This window comes from Microtus ochrogaster, unplaced genomic scaffold (genome assembly GCF_000317375.1).
Source record: "Microtus ochrogaster isolate Prairie Vole_2 unplaced genomic scaffold, MicOch1.0 UNK4, whole genome shotgun sequence".
NCBI lineage: Eukaryota > Metazoa > Chordata > Mammalia > Rodentia > Cricetidae > Microtus > Microtus ochrogaster.
Genome location: NW_004949102.1, coordinates 8,168,888 through 8,196,093, shown reverse-complemented (window position 1 = coordinate 8,196,093; position 27,206 = coordinate 8,168,888). Strand labels below are relative to the sequence as shown.

The following is a 27,206-nucleotide window of genomic DNA, read 5'->3' as shown; positions in this document are numbered from 1 at the left end:
TCCTTCTTTCTTTCTTTCTATCTTCCTTCCTTCCTTTCTTTGTTTTTGTGATCAAATCGCAGGTCTTGGGTTCCATCCCCGGCACCACGAAGTTTAAACTAAAATTTCCTTAGCCCTAAAGAAAGACCAGAGTGATGGTCCTGTGGAACCATCTTCAGTATGCTTAGTCCCACCTCCCACGTGGTGGTTTTCCCTGAGCCCAAGCCCAGTGGTCCCTAGGAAGCTAGTTCTCCATCTTCAGCTAGTTGCGTGCTCCTGTCTAGCCTGCTTCTAGATAATACCATGCTGATACCACCCAAGGGTGAACTGCTGCAGGATCGTAGCCTATTGGGGAGAGCAGGTAGGAGAGCTGGAATAGAAAATTCTCCCGGCGGCCAAGACTTTGCCTCGTACATTTGATGTTTTTTACCCGCCAGATCCTGTTTGAGGCTGGTGATGGGGTGAACATGTAACAGCTTCACAGGCAGTATCTGAAAGGTGAAAGCCCGTGGTTTAGAAGGGGCAGGAAAGGAGAAGGAAGCCAGTCTTCATGGACCCTGTGGAATGAGGCTGTGGTTGCACTAGAGTGGACTGTCTGACTCCGTTGGTCCCCAGGGCTCACTCTCCATCACCTCCATCATGGCTGCTTCGTGGGCGCATGACTAAGTGGCACAGTGCAGGCAGGAGGCTAAAGCGCAGACGTTCTCGATGCGTGTGTGCTCCCTGGCAGCATCTAAGGAGTCCCCACATGTCTGTCAGACGCCTTCCTCAGAGCAGTAACAGACAGACACGGAGCATGCTTAGCTGTGAGCAAAGTATGGAGCACAAAGATCCGAAGACGTACTTGTTGCATTAACTCTGCCTGCTACTAAATAATAAAGCAGGAGGAATAGGGATGGGACCCGAGAGGTTCCCTGCCAGGCTCAGTCCAGAAGGAAATGTAGAGCACTTAACAGGCAGTGTCCCCAGAGACCCCAACTCTCAGAAATGAATCTGGCCTCTATTAGTCACAGAATCAGTAAAAAGTTGCTTGATGGTGGACCAATGGCCTTCCCGGGTTACTTCAGAGGAGGATTGACGCTGTTTCTGACCTACCTCCAGCATGCAGTAACGATGCCAGTGTTTAAACTGAGTTGATTATGAGATTGGAAACAGAGTCCTGCCTTTTGCCTGCCTTCTTTCGTCCCTGTTGCTGCGAGAAAGTGCCCTGACCAAAAAGACACTTAGGAGGAGACAGTTTTTTTGGCTTACGTACAATTCTAGTTAGGATGTGTACCTTGGAGGGAAGTCGCGGTGCCAGGGCCTTGAGGCAGCTTGTCACCGCATCCGCAGTCCAGAGCAGCGAGGAATGAAGGCCCCCTTGCTTTCTGCTTGCTGTGGCGCGCTAGATGAAAGCCAGCTTCCTCCCGTCTCACATAGCTGGGGACCTCCTGTCTAGGGAATGGTGCTGCCCACAATGGGCGGTACCTTCCTTCATCAATTCATCGTCAAGACGGTATTGCACAGTCATGCTTGCAGGCCAACCTCACCCAGGCCACCTCTCAACGGAGGCTTTCTTAGAGCGTTCTAGGTTGTGGCAAGATGACATTTTAAACAAGCTGTCACAAGCTTGTGGCGGGATATGGGGGAATAATTGGGAGGTAGAACCGCAAGCTCTCAGAGCGACACGTTCAAGTCCTTACCACGAACCTTGTGAACGTGATCCGAGGCATGCAGTCTTTCAGGTGTAATCAGACTGTGATGAAATCACACGAGCAGGGCAGGCTTCACTAGCATACCCAGGGGGCGAATGTTGGCTCGGTACCCATGAGGCTTTGGTTTGGGACTCCAGGGCCCCCCCCAGAAAACCGAGGCATACAAGGAAAATAGCCGCGTGTTGATGGAGTCACAGAAAGAACCACAGTGACACAGCCAAGGAGTGCGAAGAATTGTGAGGAGAAGCAAGGGAAGATTTTCCTCCAGACCTTCATAGGGAATATAGGGCTGTCGGCTTCAGGCCTCTGGAGCTGGGGGCGGTACCCTTATGTCCCTACGAAGCTGCCTTTAAGAGAAGAACTTGTGCTCCCCTGGAGGTTCGTGTCTGTGGGGGCACTGACTCCTGGCAACTCCATAAGCCGTGGTGTTTAGCAGCATCATTCAACATAGCTCTCACAATTATTTTTGTTTTAACATTTATTTGTGCTTGCGTGCACGCACTCGTGTGTGTGTGTGTGTGTGTCACACATTTGCATGTGTGTGTGCATGCATGCACACGCACACGCTGTTAGAGGAGAACTTGCAGAAATTAGTCCTCCTTCCGCATGACTCTCTGGAATTAAACTTGGGTCATCGGGCTTGGCAGCCTTCTTGTTGGACCTGCCCACACACTTTGGTCTTTAAGAATACACGATGCTTAGCTACTGTTCTAAAAACCCTTTGGCAGGCTGTGTCGATTGCCATACTGGTCTTCCTGCCAAGAATATCAAATTACATACATCTTTCCCCTGGAAATTCTATTCTGTCCCCTACACTCGGGGAAGTTGGTTCCCACCCTAAATGGAATCGGTGTCTGACTAACGTACCTGGCCAAGGAGGAAGAGGCACACCGAAACTCTACATTATGCTAACAGTGCTCTCAGTTCTATAAAACCCAAGCCACCGTCAGTTTTAAAATGCAGAATTAGCCAGGCATGGTGGCTCATACTTGGAATTCTGGCATGTGGGGGGGCTGAGACAGGAGAAGGGTCACCATGAATCCCCCGCCAGCTTGTGCTGCAGAATGAAGCTGTCTCCTAAAAATTAAAATTGAAAAACAAAGTCATCAAAAGAAAGAATAGTTATTTCTTGAACCACTTAGAAAAAAACCAAAACAACTGTGAAGTCACAACAGACAGATGATTACACTCTGTCTGCGTTAGAGAGACCCGATAAGATGCTCATCTCAGAACACACGGCAAGTATTGCCGAAGCTGTGCTATCTGAACCATCAGGGAACACAGTTAGAGTGCAAGTGAGCAGGGCAAACACGATGAAAAGCTCATCCCTGTGTGTACGCGGTGCTGGGGTCAAATCTTTATGGTGCGTTTGCATGTGTGTCCGTCCATGCAACCTCCGGTGTAGGTCCTTGCCTTGGAGAGTCCCCTGTTCCCACCGCCCATCGCACTGTGAGAATGATGTGATTATAGACAAATGATATCGAATCCAGCTTTCCGTGGATTCTAGAGAGCCACACTCGGGTCCTCGTGCTTGTGGGGCATCTCTCCAGCCCCTCCAACTGAGACTCTCAATTAACACTAATGTCTCTTTCCAAGACTTCGGATTTCTCCTTGTACAACTGTTCTTAGGTGTTCTTGGTGATGCAACCATCCTTTCTACTTTGTCTTTATATAACAGGATGTTCCCGGCTGCGTGCCTTGGGCCAGCATATGGAATGCAGGGTCTCTGGTTGGGTACCTGTATTGATAAATCGGTCCCGATAAAAAAATTGTCACCTTTCATTTATCACCCTCGTGTGTATTTTGGGAGCCCAAAGCAAGGTAGGCATGGCCTTGCCAGACAGGAAAGCGGTTGAATCTACTGAGATGGGAATGGATATCTGGTTCGTTTCTCTGCAGCACTGTGTGTCAAGGCTGGTTTCGATTCTAGAGACCAGATGACGTGGAGGTTAGGTAACCCAACACTGGGATTCGGTAGCCCCAGGACCAGTCTTTTGTCTTTCATCCTTCTCAACTCTTCAGCCACCAAATGAATCTTCCTTTGCATTTTGAAGGCCTCTGGCTTCTATTCTGTGTGTTGGCGGGGCGCTTTATGGAATTAGTTTGGTATTCTCTCATGTTAGTTGGTGGTTTTCATTGGGGAGTCATTGATCCCTCAAAGGAGCACATGGCAGTATCTGGGGGCGTTTTCAGTTGTTAGGGTTGGAAGTGTGTTAATTCTGTCTAGTGGCCAGAGGCCAGAGATGTTGCTCGAGTGTGCTAATGCCCAGGGTGACTGTCTACAACAGAAGAATCCAGTTCAGAACATCTCTGGTTCAGATTGAGAAGCATTTTCCTGTTTGCCACTGTAAGAAGTCTCTCTTGGTCAGCGTTCTCTTGCTGTGAAGAGACAGTAATGACCACGGCAACTCTTAGAAAAGAAAGCATTGAACTGGGGCTTGCTTATAGTTTCAGAGGTTAGTCCACTGTCATCATGGCAGGGAGCATGGTGGCATGCAGGCAGACAGATAGGGGGCTACATCCTGACCTGAAAACACACACACACACACACACACACACACACACACACACACACACAGCCTGGGGTGGGTTTTTGAAACCTCAGAGCTCACTCCCAGTGACACACTTCCTCCAACAATGCCGTACCTCATCCAATAATGCCACAACTCCCAATCCTTCTCAAATAGTGGCACTCCGTGGTAACTAAGCATCCAAATGTATGAGTCTGTGGGGCCATTCTTGTTCAAACCATCACAGAGGGCCAAGTCTGCCTCTGTAGCTCTTAAATTCCCGGATCCCCACTGATGCTGCCACCTCCTGAGCAGTGTCAAGTTGATGGAGCTATCAGTTGCTTTCTGAACGGCAAGGAGGGACATCCCCACTGTCTAGCACCTGTGGGGCTGGGAGGAAGGTGCCAGTGGATAAAGTGGTAGTTGTGCCAACATGAGGAACCACTTTAACCTTGCTGGTAATTCAGGGCTGGGGTAGGAGGAGCAACCTGCCTCTTCACCCCTCTGGCTTTACCCCGTCCTGGCCAGGCAGAGAGCTTCCACAGGTACTCAAGACAGGGGACCCTGCACACATGAGCATGCATGTATACACATACACGTATATACCGCACACCCCCTCCCATCCCCAATATGGCTCTAGATTTGTTTGTAGTGGGAGAGAGTTGAAGCCGGTCTCAAATAGCCCAGACTTTCCCTGAACTCATTATGTAGCCAAAGATGGCCCTGCACGCCTGATTTTCCTGCCTCCTCTTGCCTGCTAGGGTCTTGCCTGTCTTGTTTTTGCCTTTAGTTTAGCTAGTTTTATTTTTAAAACCAGGATCTCACTGTGTACGTAGCCCAAGTGGAAGCTGGCTCACCATCCTCCTGCTGCAGCCTCCCCATTGCTGGGGCTGGAGGTGTGCACCACCACACCTGGGTCGGCTGACTTTTTTTTTTAATAATAATATAACATTCTGTTGTGTGTGCTGTGCCTTCAGTCATATATGGCAGTTGGTCCCACCAATGCCACTTCACCTACCGGACTCCCATCCCCACCACACTTAATACCTCCGTCTGCTTCCCAAGAAAAAGATGTAAATGACAGAGACCGGGGTCTTGTGTATTGACGGAGAGACATGCCCTCCTCCTGCCTGCTCAGCCACACTTAGCCCTGCAGCAGCGACTTGCTGCTCACTGGTGTCACCTCACCTTGCAGGGCTCTTTGCACGTGAGCACAGCCTCCTGACGCCGCCATTGTAGCCAGGTTCATGCCCCGTGCTTTGCAACTGACAGCATGCTTGTGGATCCAGAGGCTATGGTGGAAGCTGGCAGGCCTGGCATTGTCAGTCTGTAAGAGGAAACACATGCTGTTCCTGACCATCCTCACTAGTGGGGACTCGTCCCAACAGACGTGTAGGCTGGCCATGCACGACACCCCAGCCTTCCCACTGCTCATGGAAAAAAGCCGGGAGTCAACACCCTTCCCCCAGCCCACCCCCTCCCTCTCCCCAGTTTTCTTCCTTACCCTTGTGGACACACTGGCTTGATGGAAATCCAGTCCCGAATAAAACCTCTGCTTGCTTCTAATCTCCACAGCTCTGTGCCAATGGCTACCAGTGGTTTCTCTGGGTGATTGATAGACTCCCCTCTTGTCTTGTTACCTTCCGATCCCATTCTACATGGTGAAACTAGGGGTGTTTCACCCTGTGCAATGGCTTCTTTTTTACATGTCAATAAGATTAGAACTCAGGTCGCATTTGATCTAGGATATAGTTTTTTTTTTTCTTTCCTTTTTGAGATGGGGGGTTTCACTATGTAGCTCTTTTCCTTTTTGAGACGAGGTCTGAATGTATAGCTCTGACTGACATGGAGCTATAACGCGAAGAGAACCTTGCTGTGTTCTCAGAACTGTCTGGTGGGGGCAGCTCGCTCCCCCGAGGGCCCATGGTTCTCAGCTGCGCCCCCCCCCCCTGCTCTAAGCTCCAGGCACATCCCTTAGTCCCGTCACACTCTGCCCTGTCTTCTCCTTTGAAGATACTTGTTCTCACAGCATTCTTTTTAGCTTAATGGTCAATGGAGGGCAATTTGCTGTTACTGTGTAGCGATGCATTTCCGTGTCAGGGTGACAAGGGCTGGATTGTTTTGGTCAGTTTTAAGCGTCAGCTTGACAACACAGCTTAGAATCATCTGGGAAGGGTATTAATGAGGTAATTAATGATCTCAATCAGGTTGGCCTAGTGGGCATGACGTGTCTGAGGGAGATTATCTTGACTGTTAGCTGATGTAGAAGACCCAGCCTATTGTGGGATGCACCTTTCTTCGGGCAGGGGTCCTACACAGTCTACTAAGCGAGCAAGGACCCATGCTTTATCCTCCTGCTTCCCTGATATAATGAACCAGAACCCCATTTATATCCATAACAAGCCCTTATTATCCCCAGAGCTGCTTTTGGTCAAGGTGTCTTGGTTTTTCGAGACAGGGTTTCTCTGGTGTAGCTTTGAAGCGTGTCCTGAAACTCATCCTATAGGCCAGGCTGGCCTCGAACTCACAGAGATCCGCCTACCTTTGCCTCCCAAGTGCTGGGATTAAAGGTGGGCGCCATCACTGCCTGCCTGGCTATGGTGTCTTATCACAGCAGGAGATACAAAACCAGGACAGCTGCCTGTCCTGTCATCCCCACCCCCCCACTCCCTCCCGCCACCATCCCGACCCTCTCCGTTTTCATGTCCTTATTCATTCTTCCTGAAGTTACTGCGTCTGTCATTCAGCTGTTCTACCTTCAGGCCATCTCCCTGGGGTTGTGGATTCTGGTCTTACTCAACATAGGTCACCACAAAGCCCTGCCGTGTAACAGTGCTCTCAATATACATTCTTTTAAACCAGTTAAAAGCATTTATTCCTTGCCCTGCCCCCACCTAGGTTAAGCTGCCGTGCTAAACAGCCAGGCACACCACTTCCTTGGCCCAGCCCACAGTGGGACCGTGTGAGCGGTTTGTGTAACTGTTGCTGGTCATCCATTTGTCCTCTCAGGCCGTGCCGTCCCTGGAAAGGCTATGTGGCTCTTTTCACTACTTGCTGCAGAATCAGGGTGGGCAGGGCAGGACAGCAGAGCCAGTGGTGGACTTGAGGGGCTATGTTACTGTAGACTCTCGTGAAGGATGCAGGCTTCAGCAAGGCAGATGTTAGAGATGGGTGGGGATGGGGGGGCTGATGCATCTGGGGGCGAGCTCGAGAAGCTCACAGACACGCTGGCCAACACCTGGTTTGATTCCGTGTTGTCTTCATCAACAGCAACCGAGAAGGTCGTGCCTACTACAGGGCAACCTGAAGTCAAAACAACTGTTTCTGTAGACCAGAGTAACCAAGGCCCTTCGACAACAGCGGCTACGGCTAGCACAGTATTGACAAAAGCCACAGCTGTTAACTCAGAGACAGTTCCATCTTCTCCAACCCAGACAACCACGGCTCCTTCACCCAGAGAAGCAACGGTGCCAGGCCAATCTCCAGGGCCTACTACTACATCGCCCCCAGGCTCCGCTGACAGTCCAAGTGTTGACTACAGTGGCTCCCAGAGTAACAAAATGAACACAGGAAGGCCACCCAGTAATAGCTCCGAACAGCCAGTCCCCTCCGGAGGCAAGAGCAGTGACAATGTCACCACAGCCTCGCCAGCCACTCAGGGGAGTGACCAGATCACCACTCTGGCTTCCCAGACTCCCGACCCTTTAGTGGCCGCCACGTCTTCTCTTGCCTCCACCACAGTCAGCACAGCAAGCCCTCACTCGCCTCTCGCCACTCCTTCACAGACCACAGGAGACCATTCTACCGTTGTTCTCAACAACAGTTCTGGCCCTGTGTTCAGCCCTCCTGACTTCTCTGTGTCCCCAGGGAAAACTACCATGCATGGTAAGTCATTTCTTGGCATTTTTGCTTTTGCTTTTTTCCTTTCTCTTCTTTTTCTCTTTCTTTTACTTTCTCTTCTTCCCTTTTTTAAAAAATCTTTTTTTTTCCTTTTGTTTGTTTGCTTGCTTGTTTTTGAGACAGGGTTTCTCTGTGTAGTCCTGGCTGCCCTGGAACATGCCCTAAAGAACAGGCTGGCCTTGAACTCAAGAGACTGTCAGCCTCTGCCTGCCAAGTGCTGGGATTAAAGGTGTGTGCCACCATGCCAGGCTGCTTTTGTTTTCCTTAAGAAATAAGAAGGGCTGGAGAGATGGCTCAGTGGGTAAGAGCACTGGCTCCCTCTACAGAAGTCTCAGCACCCACATGGCAACTAACAACCATCTGTAATCATTTGATGCCCTCTTCTGGCAACCTTGGGTACTGCATGCATATTGTCCATAGACAAAACTGCAGGTGAAACACAACATAAATCTTAAAAAAGAGAGAGACTTGACAGTACATTTTCCCATAGTGGATTTTAGAGGTGTATGCTGAATTTTAAACATTTTGTGTGTCTTCTGTCTTCATCAGCCCTAGCCATGGGCTCCTTTTCTTTTTAGCAGCAACGGAGGTTAACAATGCGTAGATTCAACCAAGCCAGAGCCTATATGGTTGTGGTGACAGGAGCTTGGAAAACTAGAACAATGCTTCTCAGATCTGTTTGATAGGAACACAGTGTAAGAAACATGCTTTTAAGTAAGTAAAAACAAATAAATAAAGGCGGGGGGCATGGCCCAGTGAGGAAGAGCACTTGCTGTCCAGTCTGATGACCTGAGTTGGAGCCCAGGGACTGACCCCTGGAGACTCGCTTGCTTGCTCTCAGGACTTGTGGTATGCTATGTGTGCTGCTGTTTGCTATCCTCCTCCCCTCCCTTTCTCTTTCCTCTCCTCTCCTTTCCTCCCTTTTCTGAGACTGGCTGACCTGAAGGGGACTTGCTATGTTCCTGGAGGCCTGGCCTCAAACTCACAGAGATCTGCTTGCCTCGGCCTCGCAAATGCTGGGATCAGAGGCGTGCAGCACCACACCCGATCTTGTTTCTACCTCCCTTTTACTTATTTCTAAAGCGCCAGTCTTAACCAGGGGCATTAATGTCAGAATTGATGGCCAGCTCAGTTTCTGCGCTTGAGCCTGTGCACTGGTAGACAGTGGCCACACCCCGCGGCGGGGGGCACAGACTGAGAGGGACATCTGTTCGAATCCTCCACACTTAGACTTGTGCCATGTGACCTTGGATGAACCAGGAAGCCTAGGTGGCTTTGCTGATAGTTAGGGGCTGTGACGTGCCAGGCTAAAGGAGCCAGTGCCTTTGGAGCACAGCGCAGCTCCTCCCACAAAGCAAGTGCCCTGTGGATGTTAGCGCCATCTGTGCCGCCACGTCTGCCTCCTATTCCTCCATAGTCACTGGCTTCAGCTTGGGAGAACTGTGAAGCCAGGAGAGACTGCCCTTCCTTGGCGGGTACAGCCGGTCTCCTCAGCCTTTACTCTGTCTGTTACAGCACCGCTGGGCTCCTCCAAAGGGACTCCACCCACCACCATCCAGACGCCAGGAGTCTCCACATTGCCTGTATCCACACCACGGCAGACTACAGGGTCTCCCGTGGGAACCGAGACCGTGCCGACCGCTGAGGAGTTCACCCAGTCCAGCTCTCACTGGCCTCCAACAGCCCCTCAGGGCCCCAGCACAACCTCTCTCCCCTGGACTTTGAGGAATTACAAGGTAATTTCAGCAATAGATGGGATAAGAAAGCCAGACTCAAGAGCCCCATGCAGGGCCCCGGCTTGGCACTTCCTGTCTCTTTTCCTGTTCTAACTCGGGCTTTGGGAACAGCTGGGCAGCCAGGGATCTTCCTGGCTCTGAAACTAACCAGCCATGCTCACACCTTGCCATGTGCCCTTCTCCTCTGCCACTCAACCCTCACGGAGGGGAGAGTCAAAGGTCAGCTGACCCTGTGCCTAAACCTTCATCTTTTGACCTCTTCCAGCTAAAATGTGAAGCCCCCATGATGCCCAGTGAGGAATTACTCATCCTGAATCTCACCGGAGCCAGCCTTTGTGTGAGTATACTCATCTGAGCCCCAGCCCAGCCCTCTGTCCCACCCTGGTCCATGAGCTCCTATGTCAGCCTGTCCTGTGCACACAGGACTGTCCCAGGCCCAGAATAGGTGCAGTCCCTCGGCTTTTGACATCTCAGGTGGACTGAGAGTCGGGAGACCCTGGCTGCAGTTGTGTGTGTGTGTGTGTGTGTGTGTGTGTGTGTGTGTGTGTGGTATTGGTAGGTTTTACTGGGCCATGTAGCTCAGGCCTATAATTCCAGCTACATTATAAGCTAAGGCAAGAGGGCTAAAGTCAAAGCCAACCTTGACTATAGCCATTCCTCGTAATTTAATGAAACTTTTTCTCTTTAAAAGTAACAAGAAAGCTAGAGATAAAGATTTTGGCAAGCAGGTACAAGGTCCTGGCTTTAATTTCCAGTACCTCAGAAAAGAGTTAATCTGTCCTGAGTGTGGGTTCAGATTTCCTGGTCCCCCGTGTATCCGTGTAAGAGGGTATAGCAATGTGTACAGCTCCTCCACACTGCCAGTGTTCTGGGCCCACAGTCTTGGTTGGGCTGCACAGTGCACAGACCTGCTCCTTGGTAGACGTGGTGCCTGGCTTATTGCTGCCCTCTACTGGCCAATGCCAATTTTTGCAGCCACTTCTCGAAGCAAGAACTGAAGAGGAGACCTGGGCTTTGCTATTGTCGCCTCCCAGTTCTGTTGTGCTGACACTCATGGAATAAACTATGGGAGCATGCATTTGGCCATTAGAGGTTTAGAAGAAGCAGTGTTTTCCCCGGTTGAGCTTTGGAGAGAAGGGCAGGACTAGTGTTGAAACTGCCCCTGAGACAATGTTTCAGCTAAAGTCCTTACAGTAACCTCACCATCAGCCCCGACCTTATGTTTCTGTGTTCTTTATGCTTAGGTCTGTGTAAGCAACCCAGTGGACACCCCCAGAATTCCATAATGCCTTACTTTCCCTTACAGCCTGTTTCTGTCCATAGCCTTAGCCTATACATGGGAGCTGGGACATTATTTGTTTTGTTTTGTTTTGTTTTTTCTGTTTTGGAGAGAACTGTGTGGCCTTTCCAACTGAGTACAATGGACAAGAGGCTAGGGAGCAGCAGGTTTTTTATTTTTTGTTTTGTTTTTGTTTTTCGAGACAGGGTTTCTCTGTGGCTTTGGAGCCTGTCCTGGCACTAGCTCTGTAGACCAGGCTGGTCTCGAACTCACAGAGATCCGCCTGCCTCTGCCTCCCGAGTGCTGGGATTAAAGGCGTGCGCCACCACCGCCCGGCCGAGCAGCAGGTTTAAATCCATGGATTGCGGTTCTCCCCTGGCACTGGTGGGCTTCCGTACACTGATTTATCCCACTCCCAGCGGAGGCATGACCATGCAGCCACTGATTCCAGAGCCGCAGGGAGGAAAGGGAACATGGGAGAGGTGGCGTGACCCGCAGACAACATGTACAGGCTGGGGGAATGGAAGCCTAAGCAAGGGGGAGAAAATAAGCAGGAATATACTAGTCGATCCCTGGCAATGCAGGAGTGGTGCCAGTGAAAATGACGGGAGAAAGGGGGTGGCCCCCAAGCCCAAGCTGTTGTCATCACCTTTGCTCTCTCTGCCCAATAGGAAGGGAACCCTCCAGATGAGAAACTCGTGGAAATGCTGTGCCACTCGGTCAAAGCCTCCTTCAAGCCAGCTCAAGATCAGTGCACTCTGCAGCTGGCGCCCATTCTCGGCAGCCGGGCAGTGGCAGTGAAAAGAGTCACTATTGAGAGTGAGTGGACGGGGAGGGGACCCTAGCCTGTGTGGGCGGGAGGAGGGCAGAAAGATGGTCTGGCAGAAAGATGGTCTGGGGGTGGGGCCAGGAACCATCCCAGAAGACCCGAGGGACTGACTGGGATAGATGCAGGACACCCTCCTCTTGGGTACCCCCTCTACCCATCCCATAGCACTCTGGGCTGGACCCTGGAGACAGCGGTCTCTCCTTCTTTCCCACAGCGAAGCTTCCTCCTAAAGTCGTGTATGAGCTATTGAAGGACAAGTGGGATGATCTGAGAGAGGTGAGGAGTTTGGTCCTGCACGGTCCTAGGTCCTCTGATGTCCTCTGATGGAGAAGCTCCTTTATCACTTAAGCCTCTGGAAGAGAGGACCATTTGAGTGGGCAGAGTGGGTGGTGGGATGGGGGGCAACAGACCCAGATGGATGGGGTGGAGACAAGAGGCCCGGACTCTGTTTTCTGCTCCTCAAGTTCTCTTTGGTGGCTAGGCTGGAGTCAGTGACATGATGCTGGGGAGTGAAGGGCCACCGGAAACCAACGAGGACCGCTTCAGCCTGCCGCTCATCATCACCATTGTCTGCATGGCGTCCTTCCTGCTGCTTGTGGCTGCCCTCTACGGCTGCTGTCACCAGCGCATCTCCCAGAGGAAGGACCAGGTAGGCGTTTTCCTGCTCAAGCCAAGGAGCAACCAGCCTAGTGAAAACTCTCCTTCAATCCCTCCATAGCGAGTGGGCCTGGACCCTTCTGACTCCTGTCCCCACTCCTGTCCCTACTGCAAAACCAGCCTGTCTCAAACACTGGAGACTCCTTGTGGTGGCCAGAGCAGAAATACTGGCTTTAAGCCCTATCTCTGTCCATGTCCTGTGTGCCACTTTCAGCCTATAGCCTTGTCATCAGCACAGAGGGGAGCTGCTCGGGAGATTAGGGGTATCTATGGACTTAGGCAAGTACCCCTCTAACCAAAACCTCTTTCGCCTGACCTGCTGGAACCACCATCTCCTCTGATGTGGTGGCGTCTATCTGTAACCACAGTACAGGTGCTGAGGCAGGAGGATCACAAGTTTGGGGTCAGCCTAGGCTACACAGTGTGACCTATCTCATAAACAAAGCTGCCAATATTATAGTGCCATTCGACTGTGAGTCTCAACCCGAGCCGCACACTACTGGGAACATGAAGAAAGTTCCTGGACCTAGTGACTTTATACACCAAATGAGGCATGCATGAGTGATGGCAGTCTGTATCCATGGCCACAAACTATTGCCAGGCTGCCCCGCTGCCACTTGCAGCGTGCACGACAGAAAGACCACCATGTTCATCTTCCCCATTTGGGAAGTCCTGCCAGTTGGTCTGAAGGCGCTTTCTTTCTTTCTTTCTTTCTTTCTTTCTTTCTTTCTTTCTTTCTTTCTTTCTTTCTTTCTTTCTCCTTCCTTCCTTCCTTCCTTCCTTCCTTCCTTCCTTCCTTCCTTCCTTCCCTATCTTCTCTCTCCCTCCCTTCCTCCCTCCCTCCCTCTCTCCCTCCCTCTCTCCCTCCCTCCCTCCCTCCCTCCCTTCCATTCTTCCTTCCTTCCTTCCTTTTTTTTCTGTCTTGTTTTTATTATGGAGTGAGAGGTGCTTGGAGGGATGGAGAGAAAAAAGAACTTAAGGACAAACCATCTTCAAAAATCTCTCCCCAATGATGTCACAGATTGCCACGGGAATGAAGGTTGATAATTATGAGAGATGGGGAAGGGTTTGTGCGATGGTCATGCCTGGAGCCAGGGTGCCCTCCAGAAGCATCTGCCCCCAAAAAGGAGCGACAGGGATTTACTTTAGCCAACTTGAGGTCTCTGGGTAGAATGGGGACGTATGTTTCGTATTAACGCTCACAGCTATTAAAAAATTGCCTTCTTCCTTGGGTCTTTGTCCCCACTCTAGCAACGACTCACAGAGGAGCTGCAGACGGTGGAGAATGGTTACCATGACAACCCAACCTTGGAAGTGATGGAGACCCCTTCTGAGATGCAGGAGAAGAAGGTGGTCAACCTGAATGGGGAGCTGGGGGACAGCTGGATCGTCCCTCTGGACAACCTGACTAAGGATGACCTGGACGAGGAGGAGGACACACATCTCTGATGAGTCTGCCGGCTAACCAACAGCACTGCGGAGCTCCAGACCACCCAAAGTGCCATTTGGACAGGGGGAAGCTTCCCACTGGAAGAGGGAGAGACTGCGGAGGGAGAGTGGACTCCGAGGCTTGCCTCCTCCCAATCCCCGAAGGGCCTTAATTTTTCCCTTTTCAAGCTCAACAAGTCACATTCTGTCCAGTTTCCTCGTGTAAAATAACCACCCCACTTGTGCCTGAACCCAGAGCCGCTGGAAGGCGAGAGGAAGGTGGAGAAAGCCACGAGAGGGGCTTTGGGGGAGCCTCTAGTGGTGACATCCTCTCGTCTCAGAAGTGAGGTGACAGAGACGGAGAGGTCAGATGAATTGCACAGGGGTCACACAGCCATTTGGTGTCAAAGATTGTTTCCCTAAATGGTGCGGGACTGCACCGTATCATGCCACTGTGTTCCTTTGTGCTTCTTCCCAAGGCAGGAGGGTGGGCTGGAGTGAGAAACAGGCCATGGTGGTCTTAAAAGGACAGGCCCCAAGTTCCCATGTCCTATAATACGGCCTCCACTAGCTTGTTGTATCCCAGCTCCCATGACTCAGCCTTTAGTCCCACCACCTCCCAGGGCACGGCTTTGAGCCTCCTGTGCTGGATTCTGTTTCCTCTTTCTTTTGCTTAGTGAGATTGGGACTTAGCACACACAGGCCTCACCACCCAGTGGCGCTCTGCGAAGAGGTGGATGGGCAGGCAGAGGAAGGGAGCTCATGCCCAGAAGGCTTCCTCATGGCAGCTGACCGTGTACTGACACTGGCTCATCACCCAGGGCGCTCCTTCTAGAAGATGCGCCTCAAGATGCCTTCCGGCCTTCTGCTCCCACTAGGGACAAATCTGCAGTACCTACTGAAAGCAAGATGTCCTCTATCTGTTTCTCACTGGTCCACTGAAGGGGTGGTCCCCAAAACCCAGAGTCAGAGCAGTGGTCTAGGGACAGACACAGCTGGGGACCCTGACTGGTCCCTGACTGGCAAACATGTCTCAGTAGACAATCAGTCTAAAGTACCAGGTGTTAGCGTTCCACGGGAAGCTCGGGGACTTGTCAAGCTGCTGAGCATTGTGCTGTGTGTGCGCGTTTAGTCCAGCTGCCCACCACCCAGGGCCAAAGCTCAGGCACTGGAGACGCTGTTAGCTGTGTCACCCTCCTTCGCCATGGAGAAAGGCGGGCCCAGAACATGCAGTTTTAAGGTGCCTCTGCCTCTGCCCACTCTCCCAGCACGGAGCCAGGCTTTTGTTTCCTGTGGTCTTGGTGGCACCCCAGCTGTCCTGTTTCTGGTGGCATCTCAGGGAGGCACAAAGCCATGCCTGGTACCTAGCACAGGATTTTTACAAGCTCAGCTGTCAAGCGGCCATGTAAAAGGCTGCTGAGGGCAGGGACTAGCAAGGTTTCATCTGGCCTTCTGAGAAGCTGGAGTCTGTGGGGAACTTCGAACTTGGTCTGTTTTGTTCTTGGGCACGAATTCCCATGATCCACTGTTTGTTCTGGAGAAGCTTAATTTTAAAAGGAGCTAGGGGGAGGACAGGCGTCCTCTGCCTAACTCCACCTTGACAGCCATCACCCTGTGCTATTCCCTAGGGAGAAAAGGCTATCAAATCAAGGCAGGCTCAGTGAGTCTCCCAGGCGCTGGAAAGATGCTTCTCTCAGATGGCAGGGGAGGGTAGAGAGCAGTGCCAGGGAAATTAAGGCTTTTTGTCACCAGAGGGTTCGCTCTGTCATAGTCTGTGTGAGAGGCTACTTCAGGGTCACAGTCACTGGGACAAGGCATTTGATAGACAGAAAATTCTCTTTCTGCAAAATGACCAATATTGCAACCCCACAGCCTCTCAACTACAAGATTAGAAAAAGGCTATCTGGATTGGAGGAATGGCCAGGCTGCTCCAGAGCTCCTTGTTGTGTGTCCAAACTGTGTTGCCTTTTAGCACTGGTATCTGGCCTCAGCTTGTTCTTACTGCTGGGACAGCTGTTCAACAAGACACAGTGCTAGCATCTATAAACGTCATCTTCCTTTGTTTTTACTGGGCTTTTAGAGCTGTCAGTTAATTCAGAGTCTCTGGCCGAGAAAAGGAAGAGGAAGGGCTCTCAGCAAGACTGCATTCAGCTGTACCAAAGAGAAATCAGAACTCCTCACTCAGTGACAGATGGTTTTCCCAGCTGCAAACCCAAGGGCCTGGTGATTCTGACTGACCAAATCCAGTGGCGGCGGCGGCTGCTGCTCCGTGAGGTGGAGAGAAACAGCTAAGCAGTCTGCATCACAGGCAGGACCCAGGCTCATCAGGGAGACTCAGGCCTTCAGGCTTCCTCGATAGAGGGAGCTAGCAGGCATCTGGAGCCATTTTATTTTATTTTTTTTTATGTTTTATTTTTGCCCCCCTTTGGACAATACACTGTTGAAACTTTGAAAAATGAATTGAAGTTGAAAGGATATATACATATTTTTGACACTGTAAATCCAAGGGCCACATGTTTGTTTACCCTGTTCTACTTTCAGAAAGTAAATTTTGGGAAAACATTTGATAACTAAGAGCCTTTTTTTTCTCTCAACAAGAACGTAAATGTCTATTTAGTAGAAATGACTTTTTAAAAAGGAAAAACAAAACAGGCTGGTAACAAAAGTATTTACCTTGTAGATAGGGCATTTTAAGTTTTAAGATGTGGTCCTTGCTCCTCCCCAGCCAAGTCTTAATCCTACAGTAGTATGGGCTGGTGTTCACAATGTGCTTATGGCTGACGGTGACAGGGAAAAGGTTTGGGAGACACAGTTCAGTCTTTCTACAGGAAAACACATCCCAAGCCACAAAGTAAGCAAATGGCTCAAAACCAACCCAGGGACAGGACAAGATTAAAACAGGCATCCCAGACTGCTCACCCTGTGCTTTGTATTTCTCAAGGACAGAGAATTTAGGACTGCAACTCACAGGTACAAGGTCAACACAGGACACCACCAATCCCTCCCGCACACTACCCAGGCAATGCTGGGGAGGACACAAGGACACCCAGCCATGTTGTTGGGCTCTGGAATCATTTGGGTCCAAGATGTAAATACACATTTTTGGGGGGTTGTTTTTAAAAAAAGCTCGCTGAGGAATGTCCAGTAGAACAAGGATCAAAGGGAACACTATTGAGCAGGCAGAGAAGGTGGGAGAAACCCTGTGGTGGAGTTTTTGCCATTGTACCTGCTGATTCCCTCAGGTCTGCTGAGAAGTCAACACCGAGCCCGGCCGGAACACTGTTTCACGGGGCCTTTCTGTTTCTTAGTGAATGTCAGGCAGCTTGCCCAGGAGACTGGGGGAGCGTGTATTTTAATGGACAGGGGTCTGAAGTACACTGGAATTTATTGAGAAACTTGTTTGTAAAGACTATAGTTAACTACTGCATTTTCTTATAAAATATATTTTGGAAAATTGTACACTGTCAATTAAAATGCTTTTGTGTTAAGCTGGTTCAGGCCCTAATGTGTTGCTCTGGCGTAAATTCTTCACCCAGGCACCTAAGCCATGGCCTCTGCTCCTGTCCACACCTGCTGCAGCTGCCGGAGGAGGGGAGACTCCAGGGCTGCCCAGGACCTGAGAGGACCACATTGTCACCCTCTGGCTCCTCTACTTCAGCCTGGGATGTTCCTATAAGTGACCACCCCCAAAGAAAGATGCCGTGTCTATGGGGCAAGAAAGCACTGTCCAAACTCTGCTCTGGCCATGGACAGTTGCTGCAGGGGGCTTGTGGCTATCTTCTCCAGGTACACAGTGAAGAACAAGAAGATAGAGATTCTTTACATATCTGGGCAGCATTACCAACAGCCACATTTTCTCAGCACAAGGGAAGCCTGAATTCCAGGCATGAAGGCGGGAAAGGACTGCCCTGCAGATCTGGCCCGCATTCTTAATCTGCATCCACTTCAATGGTCATTCACAGCAGGGAAGAGAAGGTGGTTTGCAGGGAACCTTATCTTTTTGGCCTGGGCCCTGACTTCATCTTTTCTGCCTTTGGTGCTAGATTCTTTTTTCCATACCACCATCATGCTTGAGTTCCAACAACAGACTTCGTGTCTAGATTGTGTCCACAGTTACCATGGATTTTTCTTTCATCTTTTGTGTGCTGGTAGGTAAGTGACACCCAGAGGGGCGGGCCAGAGTTAGGCCCAGGGTGTTTTGAGGTTAACCTCATGAGTATGCCAAGGATACAGAAAAGATCCAAATGCCAGGAACTCCCACAGGACCATGGCCCTGCTCAGGCACACTGTTCTAACGGTGACTCACAGTTATCACAGCCCACAAAACAGCTCTCAGGCTCCACTCTCTTCCTGAGTAGGTCACTGCCCTGGCTCCCAGCCCTAACAATCTAGAGGTCCTCTCAGTGGCCCAACTTTCCCATTCTAAGAGCCCCCACCCCCAAACCACCTAATATACAACAAATGAGAAAAGCATGGGACTGGCTAATGAACACGTAAGTATTTTCCAAATACCCTTGCACATCCTCTTAAAACCTACAGGAGCCTCACGAATATGACCCGCTGCTAATAGTTACTTGAAGAGCGGAGACTTGGTAAACAATGTGTACCAGTTTCTGGTGGAGATTTCTAACTGCCCATTCCATGGCATGAGCGGCACACACTGTCAAACATCCTTATCTCTTGGGTTTTGCCATCCATCAGAACTTCCCAGCACACATAGTGGACAGGTCACCTTTGCCAACTTTTCTCTTTTTTTGTTGGGTGTCTCTGGCTTTTCCTGGTTGGGTGCACAGAACAATCCCATTGGACATCAGAGGCGCTGCAGAGCAGAAAGGGATGGGTGAGCTGCCTTATATCACCACTCTCTAAGAGGAAAACTGCAGAGGAGGACATAGCACAAAAGCCAGAGGAAAGCAGACGGGCACAGGCTCAGAGAGCCATCACGCTTCTTCCAACTGAACCTCCGGACAGGGACAGCCCTCCACTCATTCCCTCACCCCCCACCCCCCACGTCCCATCCCCATGACCTCTGTTGTCACTTGGGAGAAAGGACATGTGGGTAGACTGGACCCGGGCAGCTGGCATCTTAAAGGTGCATTGTTAACTGCTGTCTTCCTGACAGGAGACAGCGACCAATCTGTCAGGCTTCCTTGTGGATCCCTGTAATTCTCAGGAGGATTAACCAAGGAAAGGGCAATTCCTCACCTTGTCACCGTCCCTCATGGCTTCCTGTTTTGAGAACACAAAGAAACATTACTTCTGAGCCATACTAAAGTACACCCTAGAAATGAAAGCAGTGCAGGAAGAGGTTGGCTTTCAGGTTGAGTTTAACCCCTACTTGGAACAGATCCCTGACGTGGGCTCAAAGCCTGGATGGAACATTTGAACCCTAACAGATGACAGGTGGAGACCTTGCTTTACCGACTCCATCCCAGAACTCAGGACAATCTGCACAGACTGCTACGTTCTCTTCCTTTACTATCTTCCGACAATTAATTTTGCTCAGTCTAGTCTTCCTTGTACTTACAAAATAGCACAATTAAAACCCAGGAAACAAGTTCAAAACTCACAGAAATGATAAACTGCTAGTTGTCAACAGATTAATTTTTTTCCATGAAACAATTTGCCAACTTTCCCAGAAATTGTGAGAGTGACCATTTTCTTTGAGCACTGTTCCAGAGGAAAGCACCCAAGGCCTCCCTATTCATGTCTGAAAGCCTGAATAAAACACTCCAGGGAAAAACAGGCTCTCATGTAGGTCAGGCTGGCCTCAAAAATCATATGTAGCTGAGTATGACCTTGGATTCATTACTGCCTGCCTGCCTCCTATATACTGGGATTACAGACATGCAGTTTATGAGTGGGGATCTAAAGCCTGCATGCCAGGCAAATTGTACTATCCCCAGGCCCCATAAATGTAACTTTTTAAATTTTGAAGTACTTTTGGCAAACACAAGACATCAGGCAGTGTTCATATATAACTTTTTATTAAGAAAATGAACAAAATATTCTTTCTTCATATATACATTACATACAGCATAATTCTACAACTGCAATTGGTCAGCAGAGATCACTCATTTATTCACAAGTAATGATAACATGTACCAAACCTGGAATCAGAAAATTACTTTTACTAAAAAGCAGTCCTAGAAAGTCCACAAGGATTGCATAAAGACCAGAGAGGATGGTATAAGCATGGGGACGGGGCCTGACTGCATCATTTAACAGAGCCAATATGGCCTACGCACTGCTGCTGAAGGGATGAGATCAGACCCAAGAGTGCTGTCCATCTCTCACACGCCACCCTTCCAGCTGCACTGATTCTGAGTCCACTTCCTGCACTGTCACAGGAACGGAGAGAAAGCAGAACCCATCAAGGTGATTTTCTCCTGCGCACACCAAAAGAAAGCCCAATCTAAAAACTGAAGTGCCAAACTAAAACTTGTGGCTCCTGGCTGGTGTTTCCATGCTGTTTTAGGCATTTGTGTAGCATGGTAAAGAGCTCTTACTTACTCCACAGAAATGGACTCCTCGTAGTCTTTAGATTGCACTCCTTTTGTTTTGCTCTCAGCCTTTTATGAGTGTGGGTTTAACTATGGACATAGAAAATGTTCATCACCAGCAGAAGTCTGCTCATGACGTGACTATGTTCTATACGCCTGTGACAGTGCCTCAACAGCATAAAAATTCAGTCTTAGGGATAAAATTTCCAGTAACCTGAACAAGTAACACTTCATAATGCCAGGAGTTCTCTTTCCCCAAAGCTCATCGTTAGAGATACACAGAGACTACTTTTCAAACTTTATGGCAAGAAAATGCTTGATGAACATACGCAGAGATAAGTCACACGCTTGCAATCTGGTCCTACCTGCACACCTGGAGCAGAAAGCAGAAAAGCTATTAACATTTGCCTAAAGGCCTTTCTTGGATTTGGTCACTTTGATAAGGAAAAGTAAGGAAAACAAGGTTAAAAAAGAAAAAAGGTTAGCCACATCTAGTGGCACATACTTTAATCCCAGTAGCACTCAGGAGGCAGAGGCAGATGGGTTTCTGTGAGTTCCAGGACAGCCTGGACTACATAGCTCCAGGGCAGCCAGAGCTGTAACGGGAGACCCTGTCTCAAAAACAAAACAGTGTGTGTGTGTGTGTGTGTGTGTGTGTGTGTGTGTGTGTGTGTGTATGTGAATGGTCTTATCAGTCAGTAAATAAGAGCCTTCCTTCCTTGTACTTATTCCATACTTTTCTGTAATAGTTATAGTTTTATAATTACAAAATCAATAAATGTTACTCAAATCAGATACACTGATCCCGGATTCCAGAGCATATGTCCTTACCATGAAGGGCTAGGTGCAGACAGGCAGGCCTGGGGTGATGAGGTTGTACCACCTGCTGGCCAACTGTGATCTTTCACATGTGTGCATGCTCTCTCCCTGGTTGTTTTGAGACAGGGTTTTTCCTGTGTGTAGCTCTGGCTGTCCTGGAACTCTCTTTGTAGACCAGACTGGCCTCAACCAGAGATCTACCTGCTTCTACCTCCTGAGTGCTGGGTTCAAAGGCGTATGCCACCACTTCCAGTTACTGTGATCTTTATCCAATTTCCACCAAAACTTTGGCCCTGAAGTTCTTTAACATGTGGCATCTTAATTCTGGCCACTTAGTACTTGTATTCACAAAAGCAAACAGCTGACTTTAAACATGTTACCATTTGTCTTGTGTGGATTATAAATACATCTCCTCCAGAGATGGAAGACCGCATGTTCTCAGGGCTAAGGTAAGCAAAAGGTCCTCACCTTGGCTCCCTTGTACTCTTCTGAGACTGGAGACTCAGCTGTGCACAGCTTTAGAGTGTGGTAAGAGTTCTTTTCAAAGAGGAAAGTAAACGTATAGACTCAAAAAAAAATCTGCTCACAGGAAAAAAAAAGCCACATTCTTTTGCAACCTCTAAATTGAGCAGATGACTAGACATGACGGATAATCAATAGTATTCAATATAACTGATTTCAAAAGATACTGCACACATGTCAAAAGGCAGACTGGCCTTTTTAAAGAACACAAGCACAGCGTTTGTACCCAGGCTAAAAGTAATGTTAGGAAAGGGAGCTACAGTGTTCATGAGTGACCTCTGGAAGCTTATAAACACACTATCTTTCTCTCATAAAACCATGAAAAACAATTATATATCTGGGGCTTCAGCTTCCTGAGTGCCCCCGTTTTTCTGAGAGTCGTCGTCTTCTGTGTGCTTGTTGTATGTGTGTTTCTTCATTCCGATTTAAAAAAAAATTCTCTCCCCGTAGAAACTTAGTGATACATAATCTTGCATTTTGGAGTCTGGCATCTACTATTAAGTGGGCTGGGCTGACAATTACTTTTTTGTGTTCTCACAGGCATGATTGGCATTTACATGCAAAATTGGGCCAAGACCTGCAAAGGAACAAGTGCTCTATGACCTCAGAAGCAGACACATTAAAAACAACAAGCTACACACTCCTCTGTTCTCAGCAGCTGCTGCATCCCAAGGGTGTAAATACAGCAATACACTCAACAGTCACTTGCTAAATACAGGCCAGCACAAATGGTTTCTGGTTTTTGGTTGCAACTGAATCTGAAGCTTTGCCAGCTGTTAAAGAACTGAAACATACTCTCGGTTCTTTTTCCAATTTAATCCATCATTTTACAGATGTGTAGAACACCTAAAAGCATAAAGTTATCAGAAACCTGCAACACTAAGGACAAATAAATAGAACCACCAGGATTGGGTAAAAATAATTCAAGGCACAAAACCTGCCTGTGCAATTCTGTATGGACCTGAAGCACACAACGAGCACTTTCTCCCTATTTTAGGGGCTTAGTAAATAGATGGAACACCAACCTAGGAACACGAGCTAAGTTGTAGGGCTTTCCTGAGACTTGCTAACATGGGGGAGAAACAAGTTCCCAAGAGAGTCTCCGAGCAACCCTCACTGATACACGTGGGTCGCGGCATATGGAGCACACAGTGTTTCTTTTCTGCCAACTAACTTGGCATCTGCGAAGTAGCGAATGAAACTGAAGAATGATGCTGACTTCAGGTTGATTTTCTACAGCAGCCAGCTCAAGTACAGAAACTCTTTGCTGGGTTTGAGGCTAGTATGAAAGATGGTCCAGGGCTATGCTTCAGCGATAGCTCAGAAATGATGACTAAGCAAGTCCGTTGTGAGGCCCCCAAATTGCACGGTGAAACATTTCACTTGTAGGTCTCCCCACTCTCCACCCTGTGGGCTTATCAAGGAGCCAGCCATATGTAGGAAACTACTTACCTAGTTTTAAAATATAAAGATTAGCCTGGGCTGTTCTAAGGTCTATATTTGCAAGAAGAGGAAAAAGGTTAATTACATAGGAAATGCTACTTTCTCAAGACTATACAGAGCACAAGTTTTGACCTCCCCTCCCTTTTGATAACTTCTTTCCTAGCACTGAATCCAAAGAATTATTCAAGGCTGGTAATGAAGTGCTTTCTGCCTAGCTTAGCTTTGGGAACCTTCAAAGTTGTGGGTTTATTTTTTTATTTTTTAGTACACCTTCATTCTCCTTTGTAGCTTCCTTCCTGAGGTCAACACATCTCAGGTTAGAGTACGTGTACATATAATAGCTTACTGGGGCTACCTGTGTAGCACAGAAAAGGAAGATACATGATTTCATAATCCTTAGAACTGGTTCCTTCCCCGCTCAACACCCTGCCACTGCCACCTTTTCTGTTGTTGACCCCACAGCTGTCGGACAGCATCCAAGCGAGCCCGGCTGTGTTTGGGGATGAGACTGCACATCTGTAGATCGGATTTACACACAGCTGGAGTATGTAAGAGAAACTAGAACCACCCTTTGCTTTCTGTGTTGTGAACAGGATTCCAATTCACATCTGTGGCTTTCAAAAAAGATAGTAACAGGATTTTTCCAGGAAGGTATTTCTTTCTGAGTACTAGAAAGTCTAACTTACTATACTGACTAAGGACTCCCTAGACCCCTAGGCTAAAGTCTACAGATGTTATGGTCTGATGATTATCACTGGCTTTATGACTGAGAAAGCAATTTAGCCACTTAGAGTGGAATCTAAGTTCATAGTCTTTTAATTTTTAAAAGTTTTATTTACTTATTTATTTTGTATATGTGTGCATACATGGAGGTCAGAGACCAAGCTGGGAAGCAGGTCTCTACTTCCACCATGTGTCCTGGAGGATGAACTTGACCTGCTGAGCTGTCTCACCTGCCCTAAATTCATGTTCTTCATGAGAAGAGACATTTACATCACTATATTATTTTTACTTAAGAAAATAAGGAATATCAATTATTTAGTGGCAATAAAAGCCATTTCTAATATTCAAACTGTATCAGAAATTAACCCTGCCCCCAAACCTTGAGATGGAGTCTCACCATACAGCTCCAGCTGGTCTGGAACTCACCAGGTAGATACTGGCCTTGAACTCACAGAGATATCTTCTTGCTTCTGCTTCCCAAATGCTGGGATTAAAGGTATGCACCACAATGCTAACAGTCAATTATTAACACAAATTTCAACTTTAACAGAAAAATCAATGCTACTGATGGAGGTAGAAACAGAACAAAGGTTGGCTAAAAATACAACCAAAAGAAAGGGTGACAGCAGAGGTGACATGCTGATCGTCATAGGCCAGCTTCTTTCAGAACGTGTATTCTGCCAATAGTTCTATGACAGCTGTTTCCAGTACCAGGAAAAGAAGCTAAAACATGCTTCCCAGTGAAAGCTGCCATAGCCATCCCCAAATGAAAATAGCACACACATTTTATAGCAATATCTAAATGTTATTACTTCTTTACCAATATACATTTTTAATCTCATTATTCTTGTCATACACAGGAACATGTATGATTTACAATGATTTGATTTTTTTTAAAGCAATACAACAGTTCTGAACAGTGTCATAGAAAAATCTAGGAAGTAGTGAATAAAGTTGAATTAGCCAAGAAAAAAAAAATGGAAACACAATTCACAGTAATTGGTGAGCAGAATGAATTTAAGGTTAAAAAGTCATCTAAAAAATAAAATCTGAGATAGCATTTATTAAGAAAACAAGAGCATTTGGTGATGAAATCAACAGACTGCAATAACCCACCCCATAAACAAGCAAACTATTCATGTCATTCATTTGTACTAGTCGGCTCCAGGTAATTTCAACAGATGTGAAAACTCTGAAATTCAAATGACACACCTATATAGAGAAGATTTTATATATATATATAATATATATATATACCTGACATATACTAGAAGCTTTAGATAGCCAAATCACTTCAACAGTAAGACAAATTACAGAGACCAAACCCACAATCAAAAGCAACATATAAAAATTAGTATTATTAGTCTAATACAGAAAACAAAAACTGCATTAAAGAGCCCAAGACTTAATCTGTAAATACTGTCTTATACAGACCTCTATGACATATCTCTAGCAACTATAGAAAATTTTTTTTTCCTTGTAGAGCCTGCACATCTTAAACCACAGACTAGCTAAAACTTGGTAAAAATTCAGGCAAGAATTTCTGCAAAGGGATGAGCAAGCGTTTTTAAGAAAGCAAGTGCTAGAAAGGGAATTTTTAAAGAGCTTTTGTGACTTTGTCTAAAGTGCAGACTATCATGACTTCCTCCCAAGAAGTCACTTCAAACCCGAAGTCCCAACCGCCACAGAATACTCAGTCAGCCAAGTACTTCACACTTGTTTCCTTCAGGAAATAAACGATTATCCAACAACAACAACAAAAATTAGAAGAAAACTCCTTTATATGCATAATTACCATGAAATTCAATATAACTTAGAGAACAATAATAAGGAACATTCTTTTTTGACTTATTAAGCAACAATCTCTATCTCCCACTAAATGGTTAAGTTCCTCAGCTCGTTTTTACCTGTACAGATTTTTAAGCCTACTTTGTCACATGAAATGTTACTGTGTATTTCTATGTAACTTTTTAAGGCGGATGTGGAGAGAGCCAGTGGGATGACAGCTGCTCACACTTACACACAGACTACACAATCACTCAATATAGTTTTATAGACAAAGCAATCACTGGGCCGTAAATCGGACATACTCTTCTATAACAAGCCAGTGACTTAACTTTCTGCTGTTTTCTATTTGTTTAGTCCCTAGACAAAGAATGGCCAGTTTTAGCAGAAATGGAAACCATATCCAAATAGGACTTTGATGAAGGTTAATATTGTTGTCAGCTTTAACAACACAGAAGTGGAAATCCAACTCTAAATTACGTTGTGTGTGTAGAAACACAACATAACTCTGAATCAAACAAACTGGTGGCCAAGGAAAGTCTCCTGCTATTCACCAATAAAATGCAAATGAACTTGTGAAGTGACTTGTGATTCAAATTCTTACAGAAGACAAGGGTGAAAGGAACATCAGCTATCTACAGCTTATTTCTCTTAAAAGTCTTATGTTCTGCTAGAAAAAGGAAGATGGAGGTGAGGCTGAAACTGGGGATTAAGTCAAGGAAAGAGTTTCCCACTAACTAATGTATGTAAAGCTAAGTGTTTTAATTTGGGACTAAGCTAGAATATGAAAGAAATTTTAAGCAGTAAAGTATACGTATTTGGTTACTTAAATACTAATTTTATTGTTTAAATTATAATATCCTGCTGTTACTCTTTACTAAATAAGTATCTACACAAGTTCTAAATCTGGGTCCTAATGTGAAATGTGAGCGACATGTCGGTCTTGGTCCTGGACATATAAAGCCCTACGTTTCTTAAGTTATCCCTGGCAGTGCCCCCACTAAATCCTCAAGGCACAGATTCTAACTGACTGTCAGTTACCTCCCCAGTTAGTGAAAGCATCTCACTCAGGCAACTAAGTGGTTTCTTATGATTCAACCATTTAAATATGGTAGTGAAAAATGAAAAATTCCAAACTAAATAGAAATGAGGAAAGATGAAATTAAAGTAGGCATTATAAAAACAGGAAAAGAAAAGCAGTTAAGAGCAAAAAAAGAATCATTGAGGTCAAGAAATGAATTTCATCCAAAAAATAGACTCTGAGGAATTGATGGGCAAACTTAGGGGTGGCAGGGGAAGCACGTCTATACAGAGGTGGTAAGCAGCAGGATTCCATTTGGTTGTACTGTCAAGGTGCCAGAGCTCACAGTGCTCAGCCACGGCTCTTCTATTTTGGCAG

The 27,206-nt window shown here is 47.5% G+C and overlaps 1 protein-coding gene across 1 annotated transcript in view; it reads left to right on the top strand.

The window, feature by feature from the left end:
* The window catches only part of Podxl (podocalyxin like), a 43,408-nt gene extending 25,905 nt beyond the window's left edge, over positions 1 to 17,503 (top strand). The window contains exons 2-8 of the mRNA XM_005365881.3: positions 7,454 to 8,068; positions 9,599 to 9,819; positions 10,085 to 10,156; positions 11,770 to 11,917; positions 12,142 to 12,203; positions 12,409 to 12,576; positions 13,836 to 17,503. Coding sequence (XP_005365938.2) covers positions 7,454 to 8,068; positions 9,599 to 9,819; positions 10,085 to 10,156; positions 11,770 to 11,917; positions 12,142 to 12,203; positions 12,409 to 12,576; positions 13,836 to 14,033 — 1,484 coding nt within the window. The 3' untranslated portion in view covers positions 14,034 to 17,503. The remainder of the gene's footprint in view (positions 1 to 7,453; positions 8,069 to 9,598; positions 9,820 to 10,084; positions 10,157 to 11,769; positions 11,918 to 12,141; positions 12,204 to 12,408; positions 12,577 to 13,835) is intronic.
* The last annotated feature ends 9,703 nt before the right edge of the window (positions 17,504 to 27,206 follow it).